Below are 22,960 nucleotides of genomic sequence, written 5' to 3' on the forward strand. Positions count from 1 at the left end.
AACCAAGAGAGTCATAGATCCTACAAAATTAAATCCCCTCACCTCTTTTTGTTCGACCTGGAGTGCTGATTTTAAAATATCTCGTAGCTGTATTAACTGCTTCCTTTCTTCATCCTGGGCCTGTTTGATCTAAATTAAATGGAAAAGGCAAAACTTGGGTTAAAATGAAGAAAGCCAAAAAGCTACTACTGTTCATTATACAAGAATATGTATTCCTTAATTAGTTAAGTTATTCCAAACAACCAAATCAAGGATAGGCATTAAGTAGGACTATGAAGAAATTGGCAAGCCTATTAAGTAGTGTTAGAAGAAAATCGCTTGACATTAACAAATAGCATAGCTTTGAAAATAATATATTGAATTTATGATATATTCTAAAAGAAAAAGCAAGTTGCATGGAATAGAAATGTGCAATTTCATATATTATCATCACTTTATGTTCTACATTGTATATGGAAATGCTCATTTTTTTGTTCAATCCAGCATAATAAAAAACAATTTTTAAGGGGTTTCTAATAGAATAGTATGGAAATTTGAAAACACAGAGTGACAACATTCAAAGTAAAAATACTTATTTAAAATAAAAACTTTTCATCCAGAAAAAAAGGAACTGTGGAATATGGATGCTGATTGGATCACACTATTTCTTTTGGTTTTGGTGCTGTTGTTTTTCTTTTTTGAGGTTTTTCTTTTTTGCTGATTCTTCTTATATAACATGACTAATGCAGAAATGTGTTTGATGTTATTGTATATATACATATATATAACCTATATCAGATTACCTGCTGTCTAGGGGAGGGGGGGAGGGAGGGAGAAAAATTTGAAATTGGAAATCTTATATAAACAAACGTTGAAAGCTATCTCTACATGTAACTGGAAAATAATAAAATATTTTTATTTAAAAAAATAAAATAATAGCTTTTCACACAAATGTAGGAGGTAACATCTTACTATGTGAAGATCTGTTGAAAGAGTTTCAATGGAGGGTTTGAGGGTTTCAACAGCTTTTAGTCCATCTTGGAAGAAACTGAAAAGAAAAAAGAAGCAAAAAAGACTGATTCACAAGAGAAAAGACAATTTAGTTGGATCTTCAAGGCTAATACTAAAAGGAGAAAAAAGCTATTTCGATAGGAAAGGGTTTAAGGTTCTTATAATTACAAGGCAATAAAAAAGATGAAAAGGGCCTCAAAATTTTGAGTAAATGAGAATTAAGAGGCACTTCCAAAATTAGGTTAGGCAAACAAAATCTATTTTCCTGATTCTGAGAAGCTATATTAAAAGCTTGAAAAGAAAATATTTTATTTTTATTATTTTTGCTACTACTGAATGTCTTCTTTCCCTGCAAGATACGTTGGGAAATATGACTCTACAGAAAAAGTGGCTATGAAGGATTAATAACCATAAGCTTCCAGTTGGTTGATCTCCAGATGTGAAAGAACGTAAACCCCAAAAGTATGACTCGGGGAAAAGAGGAAGAACTGGGAGATGAGGAAAGAACACAAGAGACAGGAAAGGAAAGGAAGAATAAAAACTAGAGATTTTTATTGGGAGAGAGTGGACTATATTGATAAGGAAGAAGGGGAGGAAATGAGTAAGAAACTGGAAATTAGTGAAGAATAGAGAAATACCACCCAAGAATCCCAAGCTGAGCCAAAGAAAATAGGAAACTTGGGCTCAGCAAACAGTGAAATGTCTAAGGATATTAATCATTAAAAAAAGACAATCAGAAATAATGTTCATAGGTACAGCACTTATAACAAATAGTTCATGAAAGACAAATGGAAACATCTAGAAGGAGGAGGCTATTAAAATAACAACAACAACATGAATTTCTCTCTGCTAGTGTCGATGTTTCATCATGGCATAGAGGTGACTCTGAGTTCTCTGAGATGGTGCCAATGGAACACAAACTCTGACACATTCTGCATCAGAGCAAGAGCCAGTACCATCTTGGAGATAGACTAGCATGTGTACAGTCAGAGGAAAAGCCTAGCTAAGCACATGCAGGCTGAATTTTTGGTTACACAAATTCACAAGGACCATATACTTAAAGAAGAGATGAATAGAAGATTGATCTGCCCCAAGGGAAGTAGTCTTTATAATTTTTTTTCCTTTTTGGAGGGGCAATGAGGGTTAAGTGACTTGCCCAGGGTCACAAAGCTAGTAAGTGTCAAATGTCTGAGGTGGAATTTGAACTGAGGTCCTCCTGAATCCAGGAACTCCACCACCTGGCTGCCCTGGAAGCAGTCTTCAAGACCAAACCAAATAACAGATCCTTGAAATAGTATTTAAGTAGTATTTTGAAGTGGTGAGAATGCTGGACTCAGAGCCAGGAGTTGTTTAGTCATTTTTTTGGGGGGGGTGAAGCAATTGGGGTTAAATGACTTGCCCAGGGTCACACAGCTAGTAATTATTAAGTGTCTGAGGCAGGATTTGAACCTGGGTCTTCCTGAATCCAGGGCCGGTGCTCTATCCACTGAGCCACCTAGCTGCCCCCGTTTAGTCATTTTTGAGTCTTCATGATCCCATTTGGGGTTTTCTCAGCAAAGATGTGGAGTGGTTTGCCATTTCCTTCTCCAGTTCATTTTGTAGATAAGGAAACCGAGGCCACAAGGTTAAGTGACTTGCCCAGGGTCACAGAGCTAGAAAATGTCTGAAGCCAGATTTGAACTCATGAAGATGAGTTTTCCTTACTGCAGGCCTGCCACTCTGTGCACTAAGGCACCACCTACCTGCCCTCAGAGCCATGGGACAAGGGTTCGCGTGAGGACCTAGAACAGATCACTCTAATCCACCTTTGCTACAATTTCCCCATTTGTAAAATGAAAATAATAAATCTTTACTACGTGGTTCAAAGGGGTGTTATGAGAAAAACAATTTGCAAACTAGAATAGGAAGAGAAGATGATGTTCAGAGGGAGGTAGTGATGGTGGATATTTTAATGGAGTTAAGATATTCAGCACTGGTTCTAAAATTAAAAAAAGTGTGCATATCAAATGAGGGGACCAAAGGAATAAGAATCTTACATAAAATGCTTCTGTATTGGCTCTTGGGGAAATTGCCTTCCAAAGAGGATCTCAGGCAGAAGCACTTTGGGGCAGAAGATGCATATCTCTTCACACTTCCTAACCCTGCATCAAGATGCCTTCTTCCACAAATCAAGCACCACAAATATATGAGGTTGTGAAAAACAAAGAAGGCCAGGAAGGAGAAAAGGAAAAAGAAAACACAGCCTGTGAGTTATAAGTAATCAGAAGCTAATCATTAATGGCCATGGGGATCAGCTACTATAAACCTCACATGTCAATCTTTAGGACTACAGTGTCAAGAGTGCAGAAGTTGGAAAGTGTGTTTCACCCTTTGGCTAGAAGTTCCAAGTTTAAGGGAATTATGGGTATGAGTTAATAACTAACCAATAATAGACCAATTTCAACCTCCGGTAACCCCAGTGCAGAAATATCCCTGGGGAAAGTAGAGCTCCAAGAATCCTTGCAACCTAGCAACCCTCTTGATCATGAGGAGGTCCTGCAAGAATATTATCTAGTAGAGTTAAGCTAAAGCCACTTCCTCACAGTGTTTGTTTTTTTAAAAAATGTGGTCATTGTCAGGATCATTAACAAACAGCTCGACAAAATAATAATAATTATTAATAAATATTGATAATAATTATTATTGTAGCAGCAGCTAACACTGATATAATACTCACAACGTGCTAGGCATTGTGCTAAGCACTTTACAATTATTATCTCATTTGATACTGACAACAACCCTGTAAGATAGGTGCTATTATTTACCCCAGTTTAATACTTGAGGAAACTAAGGCAAACAGAAGTTAACTGACTTGCCCCCCAAGATCACACATCTGGATCATGACATTTAGTCTTCCTGACTCCGGCACTGTGCAATCTTGCTGTTTCTATTAATAAAGTCAATAGAATGCTAGACTTGATTTGGAATCTCAACTCTAATATTCACTAGGTATGTAAATGCCCCCCCTTTACACTAGCTTGTAACTTCCTCCTCCCCCCCAGAATTACCTTGAATTTACTTTGTATATGCTTATATAATAGGTACCTAATTCTTCCCCCCAGCAGACTATAGATTACTTTAGTGAGGGTTTATTTCATGTTTGTCTTATTATCCCCAGGGCGTACCATAATCCCTGACACACAGAAGGCACTAAATAAATGCTTACTGATTAATACAAGACCAAGTCACTATAACTTTGGTGAACTTCGGTTTTATTATCTACAAAATGGAGGTGACCACCAGTTCCTGGTGTGTGTTTACAAAAAGTGTGCGGAATTTAACCAGCATTGCCACTCAAAAGTTTCAAGTACTCTCCAAGATTCCAGTGGGCTAAACTATTGGCATTATTCTAATCTTCCATCCAAAAAAATGCTTAACATCATAAACACTGTTTTTTTTCCTACTCTAAATATTTCCTGACCTCCTGAATCAAGTTCTTAGTTCTTCCATTTTTTATGTCCTCAGGATCAATTCTCAAACTTTCCTGAAAATCTACTGCCCCATAGTACCCAATCCCTTTTTATTTAAAAAGAAAATCATCCCTAATTCTAGATTTCTTGAGAAAGTAGACATCCAAAATTCAGTAAAGGCCACTGAGTTATATAGTCTATGATGGTTTGAATATAATTTGGAATTGCAAATGTCTCTAAAGACAGAAAGGGACTAGAAATAATCATGATGATGGGGGATACTTTATTACTGATCCAGAGCAGAATATTTTCCTCTCAGTTTACCTCAAGTCCCCACCTACATGTAAGACTGATATAACATTTATGTACATAAGAAAGGATGTGCTATGGGTCACTTTTCTTCTTTTGTAGAATCATTAGGCCTTCTATATTTTGTTCTAAAAAATGTTCAGTTCCCCTAGATGGCTTTGGAGGGCATAATGAATACACACACACACATACACATTCAGACAATGTGAGGTCTGCCTTTTTAAAAGGTCAGTGAGTTTATCCTGTACTAACGCACATCCCCAATGCCTCATCATGGTACAGAAATGGACTTTCAAAAGCAATGCCAGCTCCTAGAAGGTTGGAAAGGCTTCAAGGTAGTTCAAAGGAACAATGTAGTTATGGAGTCAGGAAGACCAAAATTCAAATTTGGCCTAAGACACTTATTAGCTGTGTTACCCTAGATTCTGCCTCAATTTCATCATCTGTAAAATGGGTATAATTATTATCTTACCTCCCAGAGTTATTGTGAAGATAAATTGAGAAAACATTTGTAAAGTACTTTACAAACCCTAAGGTACTATGTAAATGCTATTATTGTTATTATTTGCAAGTCTGGCAAAGGTCTACATGTGCTGATCAATCTAGATAATAAGTCCAGAAAGGTTCATCATTAGTAGGTTGGACACACACACACACAAAAAGAAAGATTTTTTTTTTCCCAAGAACTCATGAAACCATGGAGAGAGCTACAATCCATCTCAGTGTCCACACTGATGAAATAATTTGTTTTGTAAAAAATACTGAGGGGGCCGCTAGGTGGCACAGTGGATAGAGCACCGGCCCTGGAGTCAGGAGGACCTGAGTTCAAATCCGACCTCAGACACTTAACACTTACTAGCTGTGTGACCCTGGGCAAGTCACTTAACCCCAATTGCCTCACTAAAAAAAAAAAAAAAAAAGAGATAAACACTGAAATAAAATTATGCCCGTAAGAGGTCAACTTTCTCATTCAACCAACCAAAAAGAGAAGCCTTGTTGCTACTTAAATCACCAGTTGGGCAAATAAAATATAGGAAAATCCAGAATAACCCAAGAAATAAAATTTTAACAATGAAGAGATTCACTTCCTAAATTTCACCATGCAAAGAGAAAAGGGGAAAAATGAAGAAGCATAATGGCGGTTAACCTGAAGCTAAGAGTAGAGGTTTATGTGAAATTGTTTTGTTTTAAATGTGCTCCAGGGTACTAATGTTTTCTATGCTCAGATTAGTTTGTTTCTCAAACTTGGAGTTCTCCACCTAAGTAAAATCACTTCTCATACCTCTTTGTGCTATTTAACCTTGATTAAATTTTAGAAATGGAAAAAACTTTGAAAAGGCAAATATCAAGCTCTCATTCTTTTTATATGCAGTTGAGCATGCTAGTCACACTGATTATGGCAGATTTCATAGGACAGTAACTTAAAAACTACATTTTAATCTTTTTTGTTTTGTTTTGGTGAGGCAATTGGGTTAAGTGCCTTGCCCAAGGTCACACAGCCAGTAAGTGTTAAGTGTCTGAGGCTACATTTGAACTCAGGTCCTCCTGACTCCAGGGCCGGTGCTCTAACCACTGTGCACCTAGCTGCCCCTTACATTTTAATCTAATGTCACACCATCGGTGCTATCATCATTTAATATCTAATAAACACCAATGAAACAGAAATTCATCTTTTTGTGGTAAAATATGAAAGTTTTTAACAGTCGGTTAGGATAAGTGAAAGACGCCAGTTTTTCAAGGACCACCCTTTTGGGGAGGAGATGAACAGTCTGCCTGCTGCGCATGTCAGACTGCCTGCCGGGGTACAGTCCGCCTGCTGCGCATGTCAGACTGCCTGCCGGGTTTTTTTGACTTCCGGGGTGGAGAGAACGGGAGTAGCCTTTTTTTTGCCGGCTTGGCGGGACTCCGGGCGGCGCGGCACAGACGGTCTGACTCACTCCAAAGGTGGCCTAAATCGGTTTGGTGAGTTTTTATAAGGAATATAGACAGCCTAGATTTAAGACGATTTGTACTGTATTTCTGTTTTCCTATCCTTCTAATCAACAACACCTTATATACAATAAAGGCTCTATCTAGAAAACCAGAAGCTTCTTCCATTTACTAGTCTGGGAGATGAATTAAGGGAAGGGTTAAGTAGGGGAGATTTATGATCTAATATCCAATTTTAAATCTCACAGTTTGGCGACCCCGAAGGGACCTTAAGGACCCTCCCACCCTCCCTAGTTTGGCCATAAGCCGGCTAATTCGGTGGATTTTCCAAATACCCCCCCCCCCCCCCCCCCCCCGCGGACTTTCCCTTTGTCTAATCTCCCTTAAAGACTTTAAGCCTCTAAAAGTCTTGCTTTAAACAGAAAAGCCAGCCCAGTTTAAAGGGCAAGATGCTCGAATATTCTACCATCCCTTTGATTTTTCTCATCGGAATGTATTGGGACAGCATAACATCCCGACTTAGAGGAATAGTTTATTCAATGGTCCTTCATAACATTATTGGTTTTTTCCTCATTCAGGCAGCAAAAAGTTTTTTGTATAATAGTATACGTGAGAATCTTTGGGAAAATACGTTTAATATAAGTAGAAATTTTATGCCTGCAATTGAAATACCTTTTAATACCACATCCATAGTTCATACGACTAAGGATTTTATTTTTTTTTGTTGTTTTTTTTTTGTTTTTGTTATTATCATTGTTTTTGTTATTATCATTGTTATGATGTGGGGGAAACTCTCACATATGGAGAGAGACCTCAAAATGGCTGTTTCTACTAGAGATGATCCAAGTTCAGAATCAGATCAGCAGAAACTACTCCCTCTGCAGGAAGCTATAGAACATAGTAAGAAGGGAGTGCCAATTCAAGTCAGAAAATATAGCCCCTTTAGACCAAGTGACTTGAGCGCATGGAAATCAATCATCCCTAGTTTTGAGAAAAATCCAAACACTGTAATTTCACAGTTAAGGACTATATTTAATGCATATCAACCCAGTTGGGCTGATGTTACTTGCCTTTTGGAAACTTTACTGTCCCCAACTGAGATTACAGATATTATCTCAGCAGGAAATGCCCTTGTTGCGAAAGGTAAGGCCGATGTGGAATGGCCTCTAAAGGATCCAGAGTGGAATTATAATGATGATAGGGATTTCCAAAGATTAAAAGATGCTAGAGAAACACTTCTGAAGGGAATGGAATCTTGCTCTAGAAAACCGGAAAACTGGCAGAAATTTTTAAGCCTACCTCAGGAGGCTAATGAAAGACCAAACAGATTTTATGATAGACTTTGTGAGGCCGCTAGACAGTACACCAGATTGGATCCAGTAGATTTAAGAGATTCCTGTATCATTCTCAACACATTTGTTTATAATTCACTGCCAGAAATACGCAGATACTTTCTGAAACAATGTCCAGACTGGAGAAATCTCTCAGTAGATAGAATTAAGGAACTTGCAAATTATGTCTTTGACTCACGTGAGGAAGATCCAGATCACCCTAAACAGAGCATTCTGGCACCAGCGATTCCTAGTCAGCCATGTGGACACCGGAACAAGGACACTAAGGTGTGTTGTTACTGTCGTAAGGAGGGGCATGAATTGAGAGAATGTAGGACTTGGAGAAGAAATTCTAATTCTAATTACAGGCGAAATCAAAATAGAAATAGATCTTTTTGGAGGAATACAGAAAGGCAGTACCAGAATAATGGTAACCAAGACCCCCCTCAGAAGAGGACACAGGAATGATGGTGTCTTGGGGAGGAATGGAACATAGATAATGAAAGCCATATATTCCCAGATCCAGATTTTTTGAATGCACTTGTGCCAGTCCATTCACCTCCCCAGAGTAATGAACCACATGTCACCTTAAAAGTGGGGGAGACTTATTATGATTGTCTGCTAGACACAGGAGCCTCTAAATCAGTATTAGTAAGCAAACCAGATGCTGGGTGTAGACCTGTAGGATTTTTGAATGTAGTGGGAGTCTCAGGAAAGAGCCAGAGAGTGGCAAAATTGAATCCTCGCATGGTATCTATGGGGCCCTTAACAGTGGAACATTCATTTTTACTCATGCCTGATGCCCCTGTAAATTTATTAGGTCGTGATCTCCTTTGCAAGCTTAGAGCAACCATATCTTGTGCTCCAGATGGGGCTGTCTCCTTACAATTGCCAGAGGATACTGTTCATTTATTACCAATTTTACTTACAGAAGCTCAAGGAACAGCAGGGGAGGTATCCAAAATCCCCTCTGACATTCCTGAGTCTTTATGGGCCTCATCCCCTAATGAGGTGGGGCTCCTTAAGTCTGCCATGCCTGTTACCTTTAAAGTTAAGGGGGGACCACCCCCCTCCATTCCACAGTATCCATTGTCTAGGGAAGCAATAGAAGGGATCACCCCTATAATTGAGGCTTTGAAAAGCCAGGGTATTATTATTCCATGTCATCACTCTCCATGCAATACTCCCATTTTGCCAGTTAAAAAACCCAAGCCTGGGCCAGATGGTAAACCTGTTTATCGCTTTGTGCAAGATCTTAGAGCGATTAATAATTATGTTATTCCTAGACATTCTATAGTCGCAAATCCGGCTATGATAATTTCCTCAATTCCCTATGAATCTACATGTTTCACAGTGGTAGACCTTTGCTCTGCCTTTTTCTCCATACCAGTACATGAGGACTTCCAATATTTATTTGCTTTTACCTGGAAAAATAGACAGTGGACCTGGACTAGACTCCCACAGGGATTTGTAGACAGTCCCACATTATTTTCCCAAATTTTACAGCAGGATCTGGCCTCTATTACCTTTAAGGGCTCCACACTAGTACAATATGTAGATGACTTACTTTTGGCCTCTCCTAATGCTGAAATTTGTCAGGAAGATAGCCGTCACTTACTGCTGGAGCTGCACAAGAGAGGACACAAGGTTTCCAAGACAAAGGTACAATGGTGTTTGCCCCAGGTAGAATATTTAGGATTTATTTTGGCTGCTGGAACTCGCTCTGTCTCTTCTAAGAGAGTCCAGGCCATTCAACAACTCTCTGCCCCCACTACTAAGAGGCAGTTGAGAGCCATTCTGGGAGCAGCTGGGTACTGTAGACAATGGATACCCTCTTTTGGTGAAATTACTAAACCCCTCATAGCTCTTACAAAAAGTTCTGTTCCAGACAGTTTACAGTTGGATCCCCAGCATCTCTCAGCCATAAAAGAATTAAAACGGGCCTTGTTATCAGCACCTGCCCTAGGACTGCCAGATTATAGTAAGCCTTTCACTCTCTTTGTGCATGAACAAAGGGGGGTGGCTTCTGGAGTCCTGACTCAGTCACTGGGGCCTAACCAACGTCCTATAGCCTACTATTCAATTCAGCTGGACCCTGTAGCGGCTGGAGCGCCACCTTGCCTTAGAGCAGTGGCGGCCACAGCGCTTTTGGTAGAAAAAGCCTCTGATTTGGTCCTAGGTAACCCTCTAACTGTGCAATGCCCTCACGAAGTGGAGGCTCTCTTACTACGTCACAGGACACAAGCCTTTTCAGATCAAAGGCTGGCTAAGTATGAAATAACCCTGTTAGGTAATGAGAATATCACTTTAAAACGCTGCACAGTTCTTAATCCAGCAACACTACTCCCTAACTTACCATTCTCGGGGGAACCGTTGCATGACTGTGCTTCTTTAGTTGATATGGCTGAAAAACCCCGTGATGATCTTTTTGATACACCTTTAGAAAATCCTGATCTTGTCCTCTATACAGATGGTTCCTCATTTATGAGAGAGGGAACCCGTTTTACTGGAGCTGCTGTAGTTTCTGATTATGACACCCTCTGGGCAGCTTCTCTGCCTTCCCATTTTAGTGCACAGGCTGCTGAACTTGTGGCTCTTACACAGGCCTGTAATATAGCTAAAGATAAGAGTGCCACCATTTTTACTGACTCGAAATATGGCTTTGGCATATGCCACTTTATTGGTATGATTTGGCGTCAACGAGGCTTTCTAACATCCTCGGGCAAGGCTATTGCCAATGGGGACCTTATCAAGGACCTCTTAGATGCCCTAAAACTGCCTTCTTCCCTAGCCGTTGTACATTGCCCTGCCCACACAGGGAATAGTGATCCTGTTTCAAAGGGAAATGCACGAGCCGATTCTGCAGCCAAGCTTGCTGCATTAGAAGCTCCTGAACATGTATTTAACCTTTCACCTTCTGAGGATATTCCTTCCAACCTAACCTATGACGATTCTGAAGTAGAAAAGTGGAAAAAGAAATTTAAGGCGAAACAGATCAATGGCATCTGGGTGTCTCCGGAAGGTAAGCCATTTCTTCCCCGGAAATTCTACCACCAGGTATGCCTCTCTGTTCACAGAAAAGGCCATTTTGGTACACAAGGCATTGTAGACTCTATTAAGAGAACCTGGATAGCACCAGGTGTGACTAATACAGCATCTCGAATCTGCTCGGGCTGCTCCACATGTCAGTCTTATAATCAGTATGCTTTTAAGGTCAAAGCTTATGGAGGGCGTCCTCTAGCATATACACCTTTTGAGCACTTACAAATTGATTATATTACTATGCCAAAAGCAGGACATTATAAATTTTGCCTTGTTATAGTTGATCAGCTCACTCGGTGGGTGGAGGCCTTTCCCAGCCCCCGAGCCACAGCTGCCTTTGTTGCCAAAATTCTTCTTAAAGAGATAGTACCTCGTTTTGGCCCACCAGCCCGCATCGATTCTGACAAAGGCACACATTTCACTGATTCGATTTTATCCCAAATCTACTCTTTCTTGGGAGTGACTCCAAAATTCCACACGCCTTACCATCCACAAAGTTCAGGCCAAGTCGAACGTATGAATAAAGAGCTTAAGAGTATGATTGGCAAATTATGTACTGAAACCCATTTGAAATGGCCTGATGTTCTACCATTGGCATTATTCTATCTACGAAGTAGACCAAGAGGAGAACTTCATATATCTCCTTATGAAATGCTTTTTGGTCACCCTCCTATCCAAGCTAAAACTTTTTCCCCAGTTTATACATCACTGGTGGGAGGTGATACTTCTGTTGCTTCCTATATACAGGAATTACAGACCAGGCTACGTGAACTCCATGAGGCAGGAGCTGTGGTCCAGGCAGGACCATTAGACTTTTCATTGCATAACTTCAACCCAGGAGATAAAATATATGTAAAGAATTTTCAGAGAACCAGTGGAACTCAACCTGCCTGGGAAGGACCTTTTCAGGTATTATTGACAACTCCTACCGCCATTAAAATTGGTGAAAAAGACTCATGGATTCATTGCTCTCATATAAAGCCTGCACCATTCATAGGTGAAGAGATTTCAGATAGACCTGAGGTAGACGCTAAAGAGGTAAAAACCCTAACGATAGCAACTGTTAAAGAGCAAAGAAAGTTCAGAGGAAACAGGAAGTTCCCATTTAAGAATCCCACTGATCAGTTAAATGCTTTGGGACTCAGTCTTCGTAAAGTATCAGGAGACGGAAATTGCCTTTTTAGGGCTTTAGCAGACCAGCTAGAAGGTCACTGTAGAAATCATCTCAGACACAGACAAGAAGCTGCTTCTTATATGATTAACCATAGACAAGAGTTTGAGTCTTTTATAGTAAATGACTCCCCTTTTGAAGAATATGTTGATGAATTAAAGAAATTTGGAAAGTGGGGAGGAAATGATACAATTGTAGCATTTGCTAAGCAGCATCAGCTGAATGTTGTGGTTCATCAATTAAATCAGCCTTTATTGAAAATCAGTGGCACAGACAAAACTGATGCTACAGAACTCCACATTTTCTACCATAAAGAACATTATGACAGCATTAGAAAGATCAATGACAATTCAGAAACCCCTGCCACTTTGGCATGCAGAGAATTGGGGAACCAGTTAAAACAATGTGGCATACCCCAAACTCTAGCAGCTTAAATACCTTATAATTTAACAAGCATTTCCTTCTACAGGCAAAAGCACTGAAGTACATGGCCTAGTTTTCTGGCCTACCTCAACTATTTTTTTTTTTATTAATTTTTGGGTTTTTTTGTTTTTGTTTTGACTTTTGAAAGGCACTGAAAAGACCTGGAATTGACTGCACCTTTAAGTTCTTTAAGAGCACAAAAGGGTGCTTAGCGAATCTTTTGCTTTTTATTTTTTATTTTTGGTTTTGCTTTGGTTTTTTTTTTTTACTTTTGTTTCTTTTGCTTTTCTTTAAAACTAAATTTTGTAAACTAAGTGATTATTCAAAGACATTTTAAGTATATGCTGTGGGTGAGGCTATCGGGCCTCAGAAGCTACCAGAATTCTTCTTTTTTTTTATTTACTCTTTCTTTTTGAGAGAACCATGAGTTCTAATGAGTTTTGTTTTATTTATTTATTTTTCTCCTTTCTCTTGTATGTTGTTCTGTTTAACTAAAAAGTACCAGAAATTGCTTGATACCTCACTGAAAACATTGAATATTGAATCTTGCTAATTGAAGTCTTATTTCTTTTTGATGAATTAATCACCACTTTAAGTATCTGCTACTGTTATACCAGAGAATTCATGTATAAGATGATGTGGTCTACTTGCTAAAAGAAGATTATGTAATAATGTCTAAAAGAAGATTATGTAACAATGTCTAATATAATCAGCTATTTACATTCGTTTATTATTTATATGTCATTATACTCTGGGTATGGTTTGGAATTATTGTATATATCACTAATATATTCTCAGTTATGCAGCATAGCACACATTTTTACCATCATATTGTCTTTGGTGAAATTAATGAGATTTCAGAAATATGGAAACTTATCATTTCAGAGACTAACTTGCTGTGAACTCTGACGCAGGCCCTGGAGAGAATATATGTGCAACAAAAGGAGAGACAGGTATACGTAAGTCCATGGTTTGCTTATGATGGTGACTATGTAGAGCACAATTACTAGGCACAGTCCAGTATTCATCCTCTCTCCCTCCTAATTTAACCTAATTTAACTGAACTTATTTATCTTTTTATCTCACTCAGTTGAATTCACCTGTGGCCTAGCACAATCACTGGCTGTCTCAGAACCATGAGATATGGTATGATAACCTTTCCATAACATTTTCAGGTGTCATGAACACATACTAAATTTGGCTTTGATCCAGACACATGGTGGTAAAAAGTGTTACACATTGCATAACTACCTCAACCCTCTATTACAAGTCTAACCATATAAAGGAGGGAATGTAATGGAATTTATTAATTTGATCATTGACAATGCTATGCTAAGGTTTTAAAAATACAGCAATTCAAACAGTTAAAGAAGATAATCCAGCTTTCCAGACCAGAGTCCAGAATCCAGTTTTCCAGACCAGAATCCAGTTTCCTCCTGATGACATCTTACCACTTCAAGAAGACAAGAGAACTCAGAGACTTTATATGAACTGTTTTGCTTTATTAGCTTTTACTATCTCCTTTCTGTTATATACTATCTGTAACATGTACTCTCTGCAGAGGCTCTCCCTTTGCAAGACTAATGTCAAAGCGTCGGTTCATGAGGAAAAAAAAAAATCGCCCCTCTGGACAAAACTTTCCTCTCTTCCTTTTCTGTATTGTTGTTCGCATATTATTAGTCAGCAAAAGTTATTATATTCTTTTTACTGTTCCATCAAGGAAACATTCCGTTTCTTGAGGAAGCAAAGGGGGGAAATGTGGTAAAATATGAAAGTTTTTAACAGTCGGTTAGGATAAGTGAAAGACGCCAGTTTTTCAAGGACCACCCTTTTGGGGAGGAGATGAACAGTCTGCCTGCTGCGCATGTCAGACTGCCTGCCGGGGTACAGTCCGCCTGCTGCGCATGTCAGACTGCCTGCCGGGTTTTTTTGACTTCCGGGGTGGAGAGAACGGGAGTAGCCTTTTTTTTGCCGGCTTGGCGGGACTCCGGGCGGCGCGGCACAGACGGTCTGACTCACTCCAAAGGTGGCCTAAATCGGTTTGGTGAGTTTTTATAAGGAATATAGACAGCCTAGATTTAAGACGATTTGTACTGTATTTCTGTTTTCCTATCCTTCTAATCAACAACACCTTATATACAATAAAGGCTCTATCTAGAAAACCAGAAGCTTCTTCCATTTACTAGTCTGGGAGATGAATTAAGGGAAGGGTTAAGTAGGGGAGATTTATGATCTAATATCCAATTTTAAATCTCACATTTTGGAACAAAACATTTTACCCCCCCCCCCCCCCCGAATAAAGGAAAGACAAAAGTATCATACAAAGATAACAAGGCAAAATGTAACTCTGAATAAGGGTCATAATTTAGTAGATTTCTTTTCCATATTAGAATATCCACAGCTGCCATGAAAAAGAGATACACTTTAAGTTATAATCACAAGAAAGAAAAACTTACTTGCACTGTGCATGAAAATACTTGATCAAGTTCTGAAGTAAATCAACTCCCTTTTTAATCTTGATTTCATTAACCTTTAGTAAGTACTGTTAAAAAAAAAAAGAACAATTCACAGGAATAAGTAGGCAACCAAAAAGCTAACTGTGTTAGTAACAGAAAACCAACTACAGTCTAATTTCCATAATGGTAAGAATCATGTCCTTTATTCATTTTTATCTCCTCCAAATGCAAATCATGAAATTAAAGCTAAATAAAAATTTTCTTTTGTAATTGTAAATGAATTAATCATTTCTATATCAGGACATTTCTACATAAATTCAATTCAAACTGTCATTAAGTCCCTATACCATGTGCTATGAACTATGTGAAGGTACGCTGAAGAAAATTAAGGGCTGTGACTGTGCTAGAGATGTATGAGATGCATAAAAGCCTTGAACAAGGATGGATTTTTTTTTGGGGGTGGGGCAATGAGGGTTAACTGACTTGCCCAGTGAGTGATCTGCAATGTTTTGAGAAAACTGATACTTTATTGTAACTTGTCTGATTCTATGACAATCTTCTGCCCCTCTTAAAATAAAGAAATTTAAAAAAAATAACTTAAGTGAATTTTTAGGGAAAATACCGCAATAGCTGCTCCAATAACCAGAGCCACCAGGGCTAACAAAAACAAAAACAAACAAAAACACGCTATGCTTGACCAATCAATGGTCTGATCCAGCTAGAACAACAAAATGTCTATTCATTCAAACAAAAAAGTAATCAAAACACTTCAATAAATACACACTTTACCTAAATAACTGTAAACACATTTCCTCCAGTGCCCTTTTAAATGCCTTTTCCATCTGACTTTATGTATTTTCTTTTGTTGTTTTCTCATACATTCTCTAGCCAATGAGCATGCTATTGTTCTAATTCTGCTTTGTTTGCTTGGCATTGTTTCATAAATGCCTTTCTGAATTTCCATATATTCTTCATTTTTGTAATTCTGAATGGAGCAATAATAACCCTTTATGTTGCTATACCACATTTGTTGTCATTCCCCAATCATTGTGCACATTTCCAGGTTTTCATTAACATTAATAAACCCTCTCCATATATTTTTATAAACACACACACACACACACACACCCCCAACCTTCTTGCTCTTTAATAATATCCTCAGGGCATAATCAACATGGTGGAATCCTGAGCTTCCTTTACCAGAGATCTCTTGAGAAGAAGTCTCTAGGATCAACCTCTAGGATCCATCTAGTGTTTAATGACTCTGATAGTCAGGGAGTTCTTCACATCTTCTTTCTTTCTTTCTGGGTATTTTTGTGGGGCAATGAGGGTTGACTTGCCCAGAGTCACACAGCTAGTAAGTGTCAAGTGTCTGAGGCCAGATTTGAACTCAGGTCCTCCTGAATCCAGGGCCAGTGCTTTATCCACTGTGCCACCTAGCTGCCCCCTCACATCTTATTTCGACATAAAAGAGGCTAAAAAGATCATTGGATTTTGAGTCAGAGAAGCTAGGCTGAAATATTTGTTCCACTACTTACTTACTACTTGTGATTCTAGTCAAATCACTCACCTCTCTGAACTTCACCTGAAGTTCAGTCCCTGAAGGGACTGAATCAGCTAAGGTCCACTCCAACACTAAATCCTTGGATCCTAGACTGCTTAGGTAATGCATGCTTGCTACAGATGGCATATATTATTAGAAGAAGAACTGATACCTAGAGTGCTTTAAGGTTTACAAAGCACTTTACATACTCCCTTTTCAAAGGAAACAACACTGTGAAACATCAAAGCTACTATCCCTATTATACAGGAGAGGAAACTGACATTCAGAGAGGTTTAATGATTGGCACATGGCAGGAAAGCCTATGTCGGGCCATAAACATATCAATGTTCATTATTAATATTATTATATTAATGTAACTGATGGTTACATTGATAATTATTGGTTAATTATTAATTTCTATTAATTATGTTATTATTTATACCAATCACCATGTTACTATTACTAATAATATTAATGATAGTATGGAAAAGCAAAAGAAACAACCAATCAAATTAAGCTATACTTAAGTTGGACTATCTATTAACTCAGCAGACAGTGCTAACAAATTTGCAATTTCAGTATTAGTCAGGATTTGGATTTACAGACAGGTTTCATATGTCACTGAGAAGAGAAAAACAAAGGAGACATCTTTAGCTAAAAATACAACCAAATCGGAAATATCTTGACATAGGCTGAAGAAGGGAGGGTAATGGAGGCTTTTGCATTTCTGTGCTTCTTTTCAAAAGTGTTCAAACAAGTTTTAAAATGCACTTAATTAAATGTGGGGGGATAATTCAGAACCAAGTAAGCCTGAATGCCATCTTTTAGACTCGAGTTTCTCTTTAAATTGGAATTGACTGTTTGATAGACATGGCCAAAATAATGCATTTCTAACATGGCAAATTGTTCCCCCCAATAACATGCTCAATTACATATTATATGGAACTACTTAGGAAGCTTATCAAGTAGTATGTACAGAATTTTTAAAAAGTCTCTTTTCCAGCCCAAGACATAAGGCTTTGTACAAGCACAGATCTCTCTCTCTCTCTCTCTCTCTCTCTCTCTCTCTCTCTCTCTCTCTCTCCCTCCCTCCCTCCCTCCTTCCCTCCCTTCATCCCCTTCTCCCCTATTGAACTTCATTTGATTTTCTTCTTATCAACACCAGGAGGTAGGAAGGGTGGGGGTTGTTATTCGCATTCTACAAATGAGGAAAGTTAGGCTCAAAGAAATCCACCAGCTTGCCAAAGATCACATATCTTATAAGTTGTGGAGCTGGGACAAGAACTTGGTATTCTAGCTCCCAGTATAATACAATGCCTTTCATAATAATGGGGTTTTGAACACTGGTCCAGACCTTACTTGGCACAGGGAACTCTGGTTGAGTTGACAAAACTCTGTTTTGTCACTGCACACTAGCAAGGGTTCTGTAACCTCTAGTCTGAGGGAGCTCTTGGGGGCGGAGGGGGGTGGAGCGCCTTAAAGAGTCATGTGACTTGCCCAGCATCACAAAGGCAGTATGGCAGAGGTGAGCCTTGAACCCAGGTCCTTCTTCATGATTCTGTGGTCAGTTTTCTAGACACTACTCCATCACTGCCTTGATAGCTGGTTAAATTAAAAGATTAATTCTGATTGCATTAAATACTGGCAATACACATTAATTTAAAGATACACTCTAGACTCTATATAAAATTACATATAAATGAAAATCAATCTACACTCATAATTGTTTTTACTGTGTTTTTCAATGTGAGTTAGCCTCCACATGTAGCTCCCTCCATTGTCCAATTAGTGTTTGATCTAGGAAAGACAACTACTTAAAATATTTAAGTTAGACATATTTTTGAAGACAAAGAAAGCTACTACCAAAACCAAAGTCACCAGCCATTCTAAAGACAAAATTAAGTGACTTTTGGATTCCTTCCAGATAATCCAGAGTTAATTGTAGAAGTTCATTTATGATGTCACAAACCCATATTTGACATAAATTTAAGTTTAATTACTTCCTAGAGATTGTACATACTTTACCAAAACACAGGACAAATATTGCGAAGAAGAGCAAACACTGGGATAGAGAGATGAGCTAACTGTTGTCTTCTTATATTTCTTCTACAACAAAAGTATTTTAAAAAAACCAAACAACCCACTGGTATCCAACATCTTGGAGAATTTATGTTGTGATATTCTTCCTTCACTAAATATGACAAAAGAAAGAAGGCTCCTATAGTGTCCCTATCCCTCCTCCTTCCCCCAGGCCAGAATGGTTAGGTAACTGTGCCAGCAGAATGCATTAAAACAAGAGAATAGCTTTGGAAGGATAGCTAAGCTTCCTTGACCTCAGTAAGTATAATTACTAATGAGTAAGTGGAATCTATTTGAAAACAACTTTCAAATGAGAAGCAGTTTAGCTTTTTATAAACAGGCCCTCATACAATTAAAATAGGAACTCCACATATCATAGTATTCTCTTTCTCCCCTCAAGTAGCTTCTCCCTTTTGCCCTTTGCCCATGACTCAGTGAGGTGGAGGGCACAAGGAGGGTCAAACTCTTTGGGTATGACATCAGCCTAAAGACAAAAAGCTGTGTGAAAGGTCATTAAATAGGGTCTGTCATTTTATTAAAGCACTGGGGGCAGAGAGAGACAGAGACAGAGACAGAGAGAGGGAGGGAGGGAGTGTGTGTGTGTGTGTGTGTGTGTGTGTGTGTGTGTGAGAGAGAGAGAGAGAGAGAGAGAGAGAGAGAGAGAGAGAGAGAGAAAGAGAGTGAGTCTTGTTTGTATGTTTGCATGTATATATACATGTGCATGACTAGCTTGGCCCTATTTTTAGTTTCATTTTCTTCATTCAATGAATGATTCTGTGTTAGATTATTCCAGTCCCATGCTACAGAAGATTTAGGTTCCCTTATTAAAATTAATGTGCTAAAGTCATTGGGAAAAATTGGATCCAATAGCTATGTTGCCCCTGAGCCCAATAGTTCTCTTTAAAGAACAAAAACAAAGCTCCTTTGGAAAATAAAAAGTCTACCTGCAAGACTCCTAATGAGAGATAAAAGCAGATTTCATTAGCTTCCTAGGCTCTTTACCAGCACTGGACATCTGTGCTTGTTCAGCATCTTACCTCGCACATTTGTAGCTGGAAGAACCTCCTTTCTTTCTCCATTTCTTCAGCAATTTCAGCTCCACTTATTTCAGTGCGAATCATCCCATGAAGCTTGGCATGTTCCTTTTTCTCTTTTTCTATTTTTGTCCTGAGGGGAAAACAGCAGCAATAAATCAAGTTGCCTATTGACCTAAGGATTCGGAGCAGCCTCCTTACAAGTCCCCATGCTTACTACATAGCCTGAAGAGACCACTATCACCTTGTAGCATGGCCTGCAGAGCACTAATTTGTAATAAAAGAATCTGTGCTTGAATCTTAGTTCTGCTATACATGCCAAAGACCTTGTGCAAGTCAACTCACACACATACCCTTTCCCCTCTGGATCCCAGGTTTTTCATCTATAAAATGAAGACCAGATAATCTTCAAGGTCTTTTCTAGTTCCAAATTCTATGATCTTCCAAAAGTCTTATAATGCCTGCCTGGTTCAACTTAATTCAACAGATATTTATTGAGTAATTACCATGTGCAAGGTACTTTGTCCTAAGTGTTATAATGCTACATGCTATTGTTGTTAGTCCTTTATTCTCAAAGAGGGTCAATGACATCTAGTGTGATATCTTGACTTGTGCATGAACTGGATTTGAGTGAGGCCGAGCTATGTAAAGTCATCAGGCTACACAGATGAATAAAACAACATCCCTGCTCTCAAGAAACTTACCATGTTAACTGGGGAGACAAACCTAGACACAAATATAACAGAGAAGAGGTATAGACAGAAAAGTTATAGGACAGCTTCTAAACTTTTTGAAAGTTGAATTAATCTTGAATGCTGAATTAATCACTTGTCTTCTAAAATAGGGTTAGGAAAACTTCAGTGTAGCTTTCTACCACTTTCTACTTTCCTTTTGATTTACAACACACACACACACACACACACACACACCCCTAGGTGGCACAATGGATAGAGAGAGTCCTGGGCTTGGATTCAGGAAGACTCATCTTCATGTGTTCAAATCCAGCTTGACACTTACTAGCTGTGTGATCCTGAGCAAGTCACTTAACCTGGTTTGCCCGTTTCCTCATCTGTAAAATGAGATGGAGAAGGAAATGGCAAACTACTCCAGTATCTTGGTCAAGAAAGCCCTAAATGGGGCCATGAATTGTCAGACATCATTGAAAATGACTGAAACACACACACACACACACACACACACACACACACACACTCTATCCTGTGCATACCAAGCACTTAATGTTTCCTTACTTGAACTGAGTAAAGAAAAAATACCCTAGACTGTGAATCAGAATAATTAGGTCTTGGTTCTGATTCTTCAACCGATTCTTCGTGTTACCTTAGACAAATCACTTCACTTTTAGGGGACTCAGTCCCCTGTTCTGTGAAATGACAGAGTTGAATGTGATGATCTTAAAGGTCTGTTCTAACTTTAAGACCATGTGTTTCTTAGACCTGTCCTAAAACAATGCCAACCTGTCTTCAGGGACTTTATAACTGTCTAGGCCAGAGAGGAGAATATCCGGCCCCTGGGTCCAATTTGGCCCTCAGTTTGATTTCATTCTGCCCATGGGGGTAGGGCTGCTCTGATCACCGCTGTTGCCACCCAGAGGATAATTTCTCCCTAGGGGGATAATGTGGAATTGAGTTTTATGTTCCCTGTTCTTAATTTAAAAAGCAGTTAAGTTGAATGTTTTCTTTTTCTCCAAGGGAAAAATACCCACCATGAATTAAATTACTTTTTCTTTTTTTACTTATAATTGACCTTTGATGGACTCTTTTTGTTAAGCCAGTGACTCTCATATCATAAGATCCCCCACTCTTGTCCTAACTGCAGTAATAATGAACTAAATTTAGCCATATGGGATAGAAGCCAGGAGGATAACAGAGGTCAGCAACTTCTAGCATGTGCCAGAAGGTAGCATGCCAGGCCATCTGGTCTGCCCCCCTATTACCACAGCCATGACTTAACCAGTCAGCTATATTGCCACTCTCCTTGGCTGTTGCTGCTGCTACGTTAGACTTTCCATCACTTTCTCTCCTCCCATCTGCCACTTCACTCAAGCAATAGTAACCAACTAAGGAATAGACAGAAAAGTTGAAGGATGAAGGACATGAAACTGGACCAAAGTCCTGTAGTTGGCAAATGTTGCGTCTTGATGAAGCAGAATGAGCTATGAACTAAGAGTAAGGAGATTTGAGATGTACAACCTGAGCAACCTTAGACATGTCACTTGATCTCCTTGGGTCTCAGTTTCTTCATCTATAAAATGAAAGGGTTGGTGAAGATGATCTCTAAAGTTCCTTCAGGCAAAGATTTATCATGCTTCCCCACCTAACATCCCTCAGTACGGCTGGGAATGGCTATGCTGTCCTTGAGTTTAACTGAGCCTTTACTGGATCTTTTTGTTTAAAGCCTCCTCAAAAAGGGGGTTTACTCTGTACAGAACTACTTCTCTTTATCCTAAAACTCCCTCCCTCAAGCTCTTTGGAGTACTTCTTAATTCCAATATTCTGGGAATTCCAATTCCAAACTCCTTCCATCTACTTCATGACTTCAGAATTTTCTATCTCATTAGTCTCTACACCTTTATCCTTCTAGACCAGAGAGAGACCCAGTCCTTTCAGATTACTTTGGCGTGGAGGCTACGCCACATACTTTGGATTGTTTTCCACAAATAATTCTCTTTCTACTATGAAAGGTAGGGTGATGTGTTAAAAAGACCACAGGCCTGGCAGTCAGAAAAAGGAGTTTCTAGTACAGGTTTTACCTTTTAACTTGTTAGAGCACTCTGGATAAATCACTTAAGCATTCTCCATCTCCAGTTCCTTATTTGATAAAGTAGGAATAGTATGGCCAATCCTGTTTGCCTCTTGGGGTTGTTTTGGGGAATCTAATTCTACCTAGCAAACGTGCATTAAGATGTGTAAGGCACTGTTGTAGACCGTGGAAGTATAAATAACACACTATTTGCCCAGAAGAGCTAAAATGCTAGTGGAGGAATACAGGAAGGACAGAGATAAATATAACAGAAGGCAAATGGCAATATGGCCAAGGAACAGCCAAACTGGTATGAGAAATTTGAGGAGGGAGGAAGTGAGAGGGAAGAAAGGGAAAGGAGGAAGGGGGAGGGGAATCAAGAGGAGAAAGAAGAGGAGGAAAAAGGGAAGAGAAAATACTTCCACCTGGGAGAGGGAGGGGTTA

At 39.0% G+C, this 22,960-nt stretch overlaps 1 protein-coding gene across 4 annotated transcripts in view; it reads right to left on the minus strand.

Moving 5' to 3' along the window:
* Positions 1 to 22,960, minus strand: part of ASAP2 (ArfGAP with SH3 domain, ankyrin repeat and PH domain 2) — a 290,308-nt gene that overhangs the window by 106,275 nt on the left and 161,073 nt on the right. For all 4 annotated transcript variants that reach the window (XM_043983860.1, XM_043983863.1, XM_043983858.1 and 1 more), the window contains exons 6-9: positions 19,760 to 19,889; positions 15,101 to 15,186; positions 952 to 1,027; positions 43 to 129 (exon numbers count right to left, since the gene is read on the minus strand). In XM_043983860.1, the coding sequence (XP_043839795.1) occupies positions 43 to 129; positions 952 to 1,027; positions 15,101 to 15,186; positions 19,760 to 19,889 (379 nt within the window). The remainder of the gene's footprint in view (positions 1 to 42; positions 130 to 951; positions 1,028 to 15,100; positions 15,187 to 19,759; positions 19,890 to 22,960) is intronic.

This window comes from Dromiciops gliroides, chromosome 2 (genome assembly GCF_019393635.1).
Source record: "Dromiciops gliroides isolate mDroGli1 chromosome 2, mDroGli1.pri, whole genome shotgun sequence".
Lineage (NCBI taxonomy): Eukaryota > Metazoa > Chordata > Mammalia > Microbiotheria > Microbiotheriidae > Dromiciops > Dromiciops gliroides.